General features: G+C 42.7%; 1 protein-coding gene across 1 annotated transcript in view; it reads right to left on the bottom strand.

Annotated features, from left to right (window-relative positions):
- Positions 1 to 10,510, bottom strand: part of HLF (hepatic leukemia factor) — a gene marked incomplete at its 5' end in the record, with an annotated part of 30,906 nt that extends 20,396 nt beyond the window's left edge. The window contains one exon of the mRNA XM_009080120.1: positions 10,175 to 10,510. Within this exon, the coding sequence (XP_009078368.1) occupies positions 10,175 to 10,510 (336 nt within the window). The remainder of the gene's footprint in view (positions 1 to 10,174) is intronic.
- Between the last annotated feature and the right edge of the window lie 836 nt (positions 10,511 to 11,346).

Here is an 11,346-nt window from a genome sequence, read left to right as displayed (position 1 = left end):
TCACATAAGTAGAGAGCTGAGTGATGCAGGTGTTCACAAGGTCAACCTCCTGCTCCATTTTACTAGATAGCTGTTGCTCTCAAGAAATGGCTCTATCACCATTCTATTACCACTTCAGAAAACCTTCAGCAAGTGAGTAATCCCCTCTGCTTTTTGTGAATTAGTAGAGTAAGGCACTGTAACAACACATGGGTGAAGAGCACGACACCATCGAGGTATGTGACTTATTAACCTGATCTGTTATTTATGCTCTTCTCTTCCAAGAGAAACAATCTGCACTACAGGCAGGGGAAATAACTCATGTGTCCATGTACATCCATGGACACAGAAGGCAGGTCCCTAGACAGCTGGTGACAAAGGCCTTGCTATGGTCAGTCCCTCGTGACTAACCTGCTTGGTTAGCTGAGATCCCTGGAAAAGTCTGGAAACTGAGTGGGAATTAAACAATGGTGTCCTAAAGTATTTGTAGTTTCACTCCCCAAAGTCTGCACACTCGTTACTAATCAGAGCAGTGATCACCCAGCTCAACAGGGCTGTGATTCTGGCCACCCTTCTTCAGCTGCCTAATTACATTACTCCACCCTCACTCTGCACTAAGCAAAGAAAATTGGGCTATTCCATGGGGCTAGCCCAGAGAATAAAAAGTATACACCAAACTAAATTATCTCAGGATGAATGCAGCACCAAAAAACAAACCCAAACCAACAAACCACTGAACAAACACACACTGCTGTGAAAATTTTACTTTGACATTGATGTGCTGCTGTGGTGTACTTCAAACAACACCGAGCTCAGCACTTGCAGATATTTCGGATCTGTATTGGATTTTTCACTCTTCCAAAGTTAAGCTCAAGGCAATATTTTAGACACTTAACAAACAAAACAAAAAAAAGGGCAGAGAAAAAAATTGCAACATTTCCCAACAAACTTTCTCCAACTTAATCTTGAGGAAGCAGGAAGAAACTCTGGAGTTTCTTTTGATACTGCCTTTTTTTTTTTCAAAGACACTTCATACTGCATGTGCCACTGCCAGACCAAATGGGCTTCTGGACCTCAGCTAAGTGCTACCTTACTGTCTTGATACTGTGATGGAAAGAGAATGTAGAGACACAGAGAGGTTCTACCAGATTTGTAAATGCTCTAACCAGTATGTGTTTGGGGGGAGAGGGACTAGGGGAGTCCACCCACAGCTCTGCATTACACTGTGTGTTGTCACTACAGCTTTATCCCCTGACACACCCATATTTTACAGCACACAATGTACTGTACGATTCACAATGCCAAGAAACTCAACATATCTAATCTGGCAGAAAAACAAAGTCATATCAGGTTAATCCAATTCTTAAATTGCACAACTTTGAAAAGCCAATAGGAAAACAAATCTTCCCCTCGCTTGTGCTCCCCTAGCCCTCCTCCCAGCACACATACTCTGCCACGACCTACTTTTCTTCTTTGATCCCTCAACATTTTTAGCCCACTCTCACTCTCCCCTGTTTCTCACTCTCTCCTAACCTTCCTGTGCCCCAGCCCCCGTGGCAGAGTGGAAAGTTTCCCTGCTCAGAGCCAGCTCAGAGCGCAGCGCCCAGCCGCAACGCGCCGTGCGGGATGAATGGGGAGATGTGCACACAAGGTCACTTGGACACCTGCCCACGTGTGATACTGCAATAATTGTCATAAGATAAGAGGCCTCAAAGCTGAAGTTAGCTGCCTGCAAGGTAGTTTCAAACAAGGCAGTGGAGCTGGGGAGATTCTGCCGCACCAGAGGAACAGGATACAGCAAGGTCACGTAAAGTTCAGAAAATTTTTTTGGGTAAAATAATTGTGCTCTACTTTGGAGAAGATCAAGACCATTTCATTGCCTGGGATCAGAACTTCCAAGAGCTTACAAACCTTAGAGCTGGTTTTCTAACTCCTCTTTTTAAATGAGACCTCAGAGTCTCATATCATCACAGGACTCGAGAAGCTGAGGATTTCCAAGGAAGAATAATGGTGGAAAAAAATCTGTGCCACCCCCCCAAACACACACTAAACCAATTAAATTTGGTTTCTTGCAGATTCTTTTCTCAAAGTGAATTGTCATCTCATAGTGTCTAAAAGGCTGTCAGCTTTTCTAGAAGCATTTCACATGGATCAGGCGTTTTAAAGGTCTTATGTAAATTTTCTACTGTAGAAAATGCACATTTACATTACAGCTCTTCCTGCTCAGCAACATATTCCCACCTTATATCCGCTCACCTATTTTATGACATTTTAGGACTGTAATTCTTCTTTCAGAATCACAACTTTCATACCACGTTTGGTTCAAATCAGCCAATATACTCCAAAATCATCAAGCAGGAACAGGCAAGAGGCCACACATACCTAGCATGACTGGATTTAGTTTGTTTTCATAGAAAATCAGGCAAAAAAAAAAATACCCCAGTGCTCATCTAAGACTGAGCAGAGCTGCAAGAGTTACAGGCCTGGAACGGCGATGCCCCGCGCTGAGGGGCCGCAGCTGCAGGGATTACAGACGTCACTAACATCTATATTTCCACTAGGCAGCACAAAGGGAACAGTGGTATGGCTGATTGCTGCAGGGGCCTTCAAATTAAGGCAGTTTAACCCTCTCTGTGTTGGTGAGGAGCAGGGTTTGGTTTGAATGCTTCGCTCGTACTTGCTGAGCGTTAGAAGCCAAGCACACAGCTGGTTTTTGAGCAGACTTCTTGCTGGAATAAGGGTCGTTTCCAAATGTTGAAATGGTGAGTTTGTAAAAATGACTAAATTGTTTTAAGCCACCTCCTCTGTTTCAATGCAGTCCTCTCCCTTGGAGCCCGTGCTCTGTGCTCTGCAGCCTTGTGCAATGTGCTCTCCTACGAAAAGGTTCAGTGCTATTATTTCAGTAATTTCGCTGTCCTAAAAGTATGGATTGCTCCAATAAACACACTCCTGCAGCATTTCATGCTCACAACTTTCTCATTGTTGCTCCTTCATTTTTTTCCAAACACAATATAACAGTGTCCTTCCTCTCCACATGTAATTTCTGTTTGTACCATGGCTGCTAAGTTTCCAGGACACCTCAAACACACATCAGGTACGTGGGGAGGCCTTGCAAAAGTTTTATATAAAACTAAAGATCCAATCATTGCCACACAAAGTAATGGATCTTGCTATGGACAGAGAACCCTGTTCATTCATTTGTCTATTAAATTCAGGAGAACCAACCAGTTCTGTAATGAATTACTTAATCTTTGACCTATTGTCCACAGCCATGTTCCAGAACAAAGAATTTACAGCAAGCTGAGCTCCCTTAGGCTAATTGGAAAAGAAAGCTTTTTTTTTTTTAAAAACCATTCTCCATCCTCAACAAATCTTTGCCTCTCTGCTTGCACACCTACATATCTAAAGGATGACATTTTGTTACAGGTGAGTTACTGCTGTAATTCACTCCAGTTTCTGCTTGTAGTAAATGCATCCATCTGTGGGTGTAGCTCACGCATCCATCTGTGGGCTCCTGTCAAGTTTTGTTTCAGTAATGATCTAGATTTGTGTTAATAAGGAGCTGAGTTTTCTAGAACCCTAAAGCAATTTGGATTTTGTATTTCCAGCCATACACCAAAACACAAGCAAAGTGCTTCAACTCAATGCCTGTTTTCATTAAATGGCAAGGAATAGGAACGAGAGAATAATACCAGTAAGATGAAGAGCTAAAGCTGTTTCTCCCAAAGTTGAGCAGAGAACCCTGAAGCAAGAACATGCCACATCAGAGAAGCTAAGCAATGGGGTTGGATGGTACGCAACAAAAATCTGGGCCAAATTTAGTCCTGGCAAAATTCAGCTGAGAGAATGAGACAGGGAAGCAAAACTGTACAGCAGCTTCAAGCGTGCCAGAAACGTGAGAGGTTGAACAATAACTTGCATTTGTTTTAAACCTGATGGTTTGCACCTCAGTTGTGCAAAGCTGAAGTGCTGTGAAGAGCCCCAGCAGAAAAGAAACACAAGATGTTGCACCTTACCTACCTGTGTTAGCTCTCCCCACAGTGGCTCTGAAGCTCTCAGGCCCCAATTCAGCTTTGTGATAAGCAGAGAGCTTCTTTAACACCATTTGTTCATTAAAAATATGCTATAAGCTACAAAAATATCTGTTTCTCATACATTCATTTTGACACAGTCATGCGTTTTACACTCATTTTCTGTATCAAGTCATTAGGTATAACTTAGTCCCTTAAATGGAATAGATTTGAGGCTTAAGTAAATGTTTTTTTCAGAGCTTTCATTACCTACTTAATGTAGAAGAGATCAACCAACCCACAGGTTTTCTTGAATATAACTTAGATGGAGTATTTTTTTTCTTGATCAACAGTTCCTCTGCAACACTCAGCCAAAATATTGAAAATACATTGTATTTGTTATGAAAGGAAGACTTCAAAAAAGGGAAAACTTATGATCATGTTTGTGTGATATAAATACTAAATAGCTCCATAGTGTACTGCCAGGCAGCCAAGCTGCTGATTTCATAACGCTCTAAAGTCCTCTTTACCCACCGTGACTATGTCCTTTCATCCTGTGAAAACTCCACTGGTGCATGGAGAGCTGTTACCCCTCTCAAAAAAAAAAAAAAAAATCCAGAGAGATGAATGACAAGAGAGTGAATGGTGACATTTTGCTGCTCCACCTCGGAGCTGACGGAGAGCAGTCAACAAGCTGCTTGCCTGCTGAGCAGCACAGAAATCAGGAGACCACATGAGGAGGAAAGCACTTATTGCTGAGATTAATTGGCAGAATCTGGCCACTGCGAGCTCCCACCACTGCCAATTTGCTGTCATATAAATATGTAGAGATTGAACCATTTAATGTGTTTCCTAGTAGCTCCATCTAATCAGATAATATCAATGTCTTTGTATACATCTCCTGATGAGGTCTTCTCTCAATTATAACCTATTGTTTTACAAAAGGCTTCAGGGTGTATTTGCTTCTTAAAAAAAAAAAAAAATCTAATCGCTGCACTAGAAGATCATTCAATCACTCTCCAAACCCTTTGAGATAGGAAGCAAAGCTCTGAGAAAGACACTGTTGTAATTGCAACAAGTTCAACACTCCGACATCCTTGAAATGCCTTTAAGGGGACAAGAAGAAACCCCCTAGGGTTTCCCTTTCTGCATCTTCTTCCTAACTCTGGAGTCTTTCTTTGCCTAAGCAGCTCTACCTGTGTGGAAACCACAACTCCCAATGAGCCCTGGAGAATCAGGCCAGGGATATTTAACATCACAGATTATTTTATGCTGTTTACTGTTTGAACTCTGAACTAACTACAAGTTCTTTCATGCAGTCGAGCAATTATTTAACCAATAATCAACATTTAACAGTGAATATTAAAATTAGCTCCCTTGAAGGAGACACAGTGTTCTTGCTCCTAGCATTAACGAGCCTTGTGCGTTCAGCACTTTTTTCCCCCCCTCTCATCATGTGACAGGCTATTTTTAATATTTGCCTGAATATATTTTGCATCTTCCTTTGATCCTGCAAGCACTTTCAGGAGGTTTGTCTGCAGATTGCACTTCCCTTGCCATGGCAGCCCAGGGCAAAGCTTTTCCCTTTCCCTGCGGTTTGGGCAGAGGTCGGAGCGGCGCGCGCGGCTCCGAGAGAGCCGTGCTGAGACTGCTGCACAGGGGACAGCCACGTGCCTCCAGCACATGGTTGTGCAGGCAACAGCCACCCAGAGCCTCACGTGAGAGTCAATGTGAAGAGCAGCACCCAGTCCCAGCCCTCCCTGACGCTTTCGCTGGCCATTCCCATGTTGTCACGCGGGAGCGCAAAGGTCAGGAAATTCCCAGCTCCTCTTGGGGTTCCAACTCCAAGAGAAGGGGCTCATGCAACACCTAGTAACTGCTTGTAAACAATGATTAAGGCTTAGGAGAGGATTCCACTTGCAAGCTGGCTGTTGGGAATGCTGCCCTTCACACTGCAAAGCTGCGCTGGAGGAGGAGGTCACGTTAAGAAACACATGGGAAGGAGGACTGCAATAAAGGGAGTGCTGCACACACACCCTTTTGTGGGCTGCCCCTGCACCCAGTCATCCCCAGTATGCAGCTGGGAAGGTGATGGGGCAAGAGCAGACCTCTCCCAGTTGGCTGCTGTGCCTATCACAAACAAGGGCTCAAAGCTGAAGCCACCCGATCACTCCTGGTGTCACTCACTGCAGCTCAGTGTCTGTGTGAGAAGCAGAAGGCAATGGATCCTGCACTCGAGGTGGAACATCTCAGCTGAGCAAATCAAACACGACATTTAATAAAAATCTTTGTGTTCCCAGGGGTGGGAGCTGTAAATACACTTCACATGCAAACAGTTCTCAGCTTTTTATTAACATGCCCCTAAATACTTTCTTTGGTTTTTTTTCACTGAAAGTGAAGACCTGCAGATATTGCCCATGGTCATATTTCTGCAGCAGATTACAAAGCTTGTTTTTCTTTTTTTTCTTTCCTTAAATAGTCTTTGGCAGATCCTTTGCAAGCAGTCTGAGACACACAGCCATCCAGGTGACATGGAGTGAAAATCACCATCACAGAAGGCAAAGGAGAGAGCTCTTTCAGAGCCTCCAACAGCCTTGTCCTCCTCAGGGAGCAAAGCAAAACCAAGAGCTGGTCACCACCGTGCCAGCAGCACCCCCATGGCACACCCCACATCCAAGGCTCTGGTGGCAAAGAGAAAATTCAGGTCTAAACCACAAAATCCCCAAAGCCTTCTAATTAGGCTCCTCCACCAGACTTAGCTGATGCTTCTGAACTCTGAGTCACACCATTCAAATCCTACACATAGCTGCTCCGCGCAACCAAATCAGGGCTACACAGGAAAAAGAGACAGGGAAAAGGCAACAACCAACTAGTTACCTGCAAAATATGAACCTCCCTTTATGCACAAAGGGCTATAAGTAATTCCGAATTTCCTTGAGGACTCTGCAGTTAAATGGAGATTTACATTCCACCAAAAACCATAGCAAAAGACAACACAAGGCACGCAGCAGATGTAGAACCACAAAAACATGTTTGCAGGGACAGTTTACTTGAAAAAGCTTCATAAAACCTGAAAACCTTTTTTTTGAGACTACAAATATCGACCAACCTACCAGCACCCAACAGCAAGACGAAAAAAGAAATTTTAAATGCATCTACACATGACAATGTGATGGTTTGCAATGCTAAAATAAATCCATACACTACTTTTTATGAACAAAATCATAGCATGAAAAATAAATACATGGTTGCAATCTTGTGTTCCTCCTCCTCCAAAGACAACCAGTGTTAGTAATACATACAGAAATGTATGGGAAGTAGGTGCTTGCTTGATTCTTTGGAAATGATAAACTAACGAGACTAAATATTTTTCCATGATCAGACAATCTGAGCTGGAAATACAGAATGAAGTTAAATTTATACAGATCCTTTTCGTGGTTACTTTTTTTAAGGGGGAAAAAAAAATAAATCAGTGATTAGTAATGTCATGTCTTAGAGCAAGGGTCAGCACAGCTTTGCTAAGCCTGATGACACTCCTCAGGGAATGCCAGTGCAGATTTCCTGATCTCTCCCAGAGACAGCATAAAACACGTTTGGGCAATACCAGTCGCTGCTAAAGACAGATAAGACTTGTGTGTCAACACATGCACAAAATTAAATCTCCTTCTGCCACTCTCCTCCAGACCATCTATGTCCCTGACACCCCAAGCACACCCATGAGTCACTCAGGGTTCCACGTGCAGGTGAATCTCCTCTCCTGGGCACAGAGCCACCAGGTAGGGACTCCTGCCCAACTGCACGTGATCTCTGACACTCTGACACTAAATGCTGCAGAGCCATTTAAAGCAGCACAGGATCTGACCCTTCCGTCTGCTCCACATGCTCCAACAATCTTCCATTGCAAGGCAAAATTCAGAAGACACGCCAACAGAATATTTGTAGGAGAATTACTGTCACCTAAAAAAGTTTCTTGCCTAAAAGTAGGAAGATCACATGAATTAATTCTTATCTAATTGTATACTTTATACTATTTGTTCTTGGGTTCATTGCAACGAGACAAATCACAACAGCCATGCATACTGGAATGGGCACTGGATGCAAACTGGAATGGAGCTCCTATCAACTAAAAATCCTTTCTTCATGTGACAGCAAAAAAAAAAAAAAAAAGAAAAACCTACTTTAAAAGTCTCAAGATATATTAACCAACAGGCTCCATTACAATGATTTGAACATTTACCTCCATATTTCAAGCAGCACGTTTGCCTGGGCACTCTCATGACAACCCTAAACGCTCATTTTAACTTTTACTCTTTTTTTAAAAAATATATATACGGCAATATTTTCATCCAACTTGCTCAAGTGCTAAATTGTAAAATGATTCTTCAAAGCTGATGGTCAAAGTAAGATTTCCACATGACAGCACATAAAAATGGCAATGACCTGATGATAAACCAGACTACTGTTAATTAAATATATGATAATTAGATATTATTTAAGAAATTAAATGAGTTCCCACTTAAAACCCCCCACATTTAACAGTGAAATACTTGCAAATTTAATGTTTTATCCTACCCCAAGAGATATGATGTCCTTTACAACAGGTAAAAAAAAGTGCCCATTGAGGTAAGTTTGTAACCCTGAGCTGCAAAATGGCTTAGGAAAAACTCCAAAAAAAATAATCAATGAGTTGAAAAGTCACAGAGACTGCTGATTACAAATACATTCTGACAGGTGATCGTTAGCAGCCTGGCTCATAACCAGGCTCCTCTGAAAGGAGAGAATGAGGACAGACTCTCTGCTTTTCATTTTGTGTGTGCCTATGCGACAGAAATTGGTGTGCCACACACACACTATTTTTAAAGCTGGCTCAGAAAAAGCAAAGGGGTTTATATTCTGCTCCTGTCAACACCAAATGTATTTTAACTTTGGAAAGCCTTATAAGTTATTAGTTAACCATGAAAAGCCTTGAAACTGAAATACAAAGCAAAGTCAAATCCACATAAGTAAAAGTAAGTAAATGAAATCCATGATTAAACACACACTTCTGTCGGGGGCCAAGGTGTCTGCTGACAGGTTTGGGGGATTTTGGGGGGCTTTGCTTCTTTTTAAGGTGAAAAGAACGTTGCAGACTCACAAGACTTTTCTATTTCATCCTGCCCCACAACTTTTGTCCTTCTATTTATTTATTTTGCCTCCTTATCAGATGATTCTGACAATGACTTCGCACGCTGAGCATGGCAAAGGATCAAGCAGGAGGGAGAGGAGTGGTTTCCTGCTGCCAAGAGCACACTCTGCTCTAGCACACCTCGTGTGAGCAGAAGAGCACAATAAATTAAGTCACTCTTGGTATTTTTATATTATTTTTGTTAAGGAAAAAGGCAAAGCTTCATGTTTTCCAAACTTCAATGCTGACACTATTCCACTGGCCATGATCTCAGCCATGCTGGTGTCAAGCCAGAGCAGTTACTCTGGACTTGTGCTAGTGTCTCTACAGGAATGAGCTCAAGTGCTAATAAACTAATAGAAAACTTCCACTGACATCAAACGAGTTTGAATCCTGTATTACAACCAGACCTTGGAGTCCATGATGTTTTCTTAGGCTTAAGGTGACTGCAGATGCAAGTTATGAACTCAGGTCAGAGTCACACTTGGTTTATGCCAATTTAAGCAAGATTAGAATGTAGTTCCAAAATTCAGTTCCTGCCCCGTGTACTGTGGCAAATTTGACTTTGCTCAGTAGGGAATAAGATTATGGCCAAAATTTCAGATAAGAAGCATTAACCTTTAACTCCAAAATAACTGCCCACTCCTGTGTCCTCACATCAAATACTGGCTGAAGGAATATTCTCTCTCACAGTCCTTCTCCCTGCTCATTTAACACTATGGCATCTGTGCCATTCTGTCTCTGGTCTTTTTACCTGCTAATAGCTAGGCTACCAATGAAGAAAAGATAGGCAAGTTTCTTTGGAATTCCCACAGCTTCCTTAGATAATTTAAACAAAAGTCCTGGTGGAGCAACGTAGCAATAACTAGAGCTATTATTTTTATTTTCTGGAGTATGAGTGACTCAAATCCTATGGGCTCTAAGATGCCTGTCAACCACACAGGGAGAAGCACTGATTTACACTGGGGAGGAAGGAAGGTTCCTGCCAAATTCCACAGGGAAGTTCTTAGGGCTGATTTACCTGGTCTGACTGGGCTCTGCATGCAGTTCTGCGACACCATGCCTGGGTGGACTGAAGTAGAAGCCCTGCTGCTGAGGTCCATGACAGAAGGGGATGCTGAGGTAGCTTGCTGGAGACCTGACTGGTGTGGGCTAGGCTCGTGCTGGTTTGGGCTGGGTGGAATGCCATTTTCTGAGAGGAATTCTTCCAGGTCCATGTATTCCAACTGGAAAGTGTCTCCATCGTATGGCAGTGTCTTGTCCCATAATGTTGGGCCCAAGAAAGCTGACTGAGGGACTGTGGTACCGGTGCTGTCATCATCTAACTTCTTCTCTTTGTCTTTTTCTTTACCGAATGCTTAAACGAAAAAGAAACATAATAAAGATTTAAGAGCTCAGTCAATAAAGTATCAGCTACTGTTATTTCCATCATTTCTGCTGCACTTGCAGGTATAAGAAAGGATCACTCCCTTCAGAAAAATGACTCCTTTGACTCACTCTGTTTGGCAGAGAATTGAGGGGTCATGTCAACTGAGCTGGATCCAACCACATCTTTTGATACTTCCCTTTATTTTTAGCTAACAATTCCACTGCACACATGGCTTTGAATGTCAGCTTCAATGAGTACTCCACAGACTTAAAAGTGAGCACTTAAGTATTCCAGCAAACTGGAAGCTGTTGATGCATTCTGTCAAAAAGCAACAGCCTTAGCCTAAAATCTCCAGAATTTGTTACCCTGTCATTCTTCCAAATTAAGGACCCAGGCTTGCCAGTCCTTACACTAGGAAAGCAGTCACCAAACTCAGCACTTCTGATCGTTACTAACCTACAGTGGCAAAGGCTGACAGAACACGATTTCTCTATGAAAAATTCAACGGCAGAAGCAGAAAAAAAGTTCAACTGATGCTTCCCCATTTCTACAACATCCAGTGACTCCAACACACATTTCTGAAGGGAAACACCCGATTTCTCGACAAAAATCCGAACTGATAAAGCTGATAAAACTACCAAACCTTCCAAACAATTTATTCTTTTTTATTAACCTCATGCAGCAGCCCCGCTGAGAGCCGAGGACACAGGAAGCCTCGAGGCTCCGCAAGACCTTTGCAGGGTTTGATTGCTCCATCCGCAAGACGCGGAGCGGCTCTGCCCGGGGAAATCGCGACTGTCTCCCGTTACACCGAGCGCGGCGCG

This window comes from Acanthisitta chloris, unplaced genomic scaffold (assembly GCF_000695815.1).
Source record: "Acanthisitta chloris isolate BGI_N310 unplaced genomic scaffold, ASM69581v1 scaffold8728, whole genome shotgun sequence".
Classification (NCBI taxonomy): domain Eukaryota; kingdom Metazoa; phylum Chordata; class Aves; order Passeriformes; family Acanthisittidae; genus Acanthisitta; species Acanthisitta chloris.
This window is presented reverse-complemented; position numbering and strand designations above follow the sequence as displayed.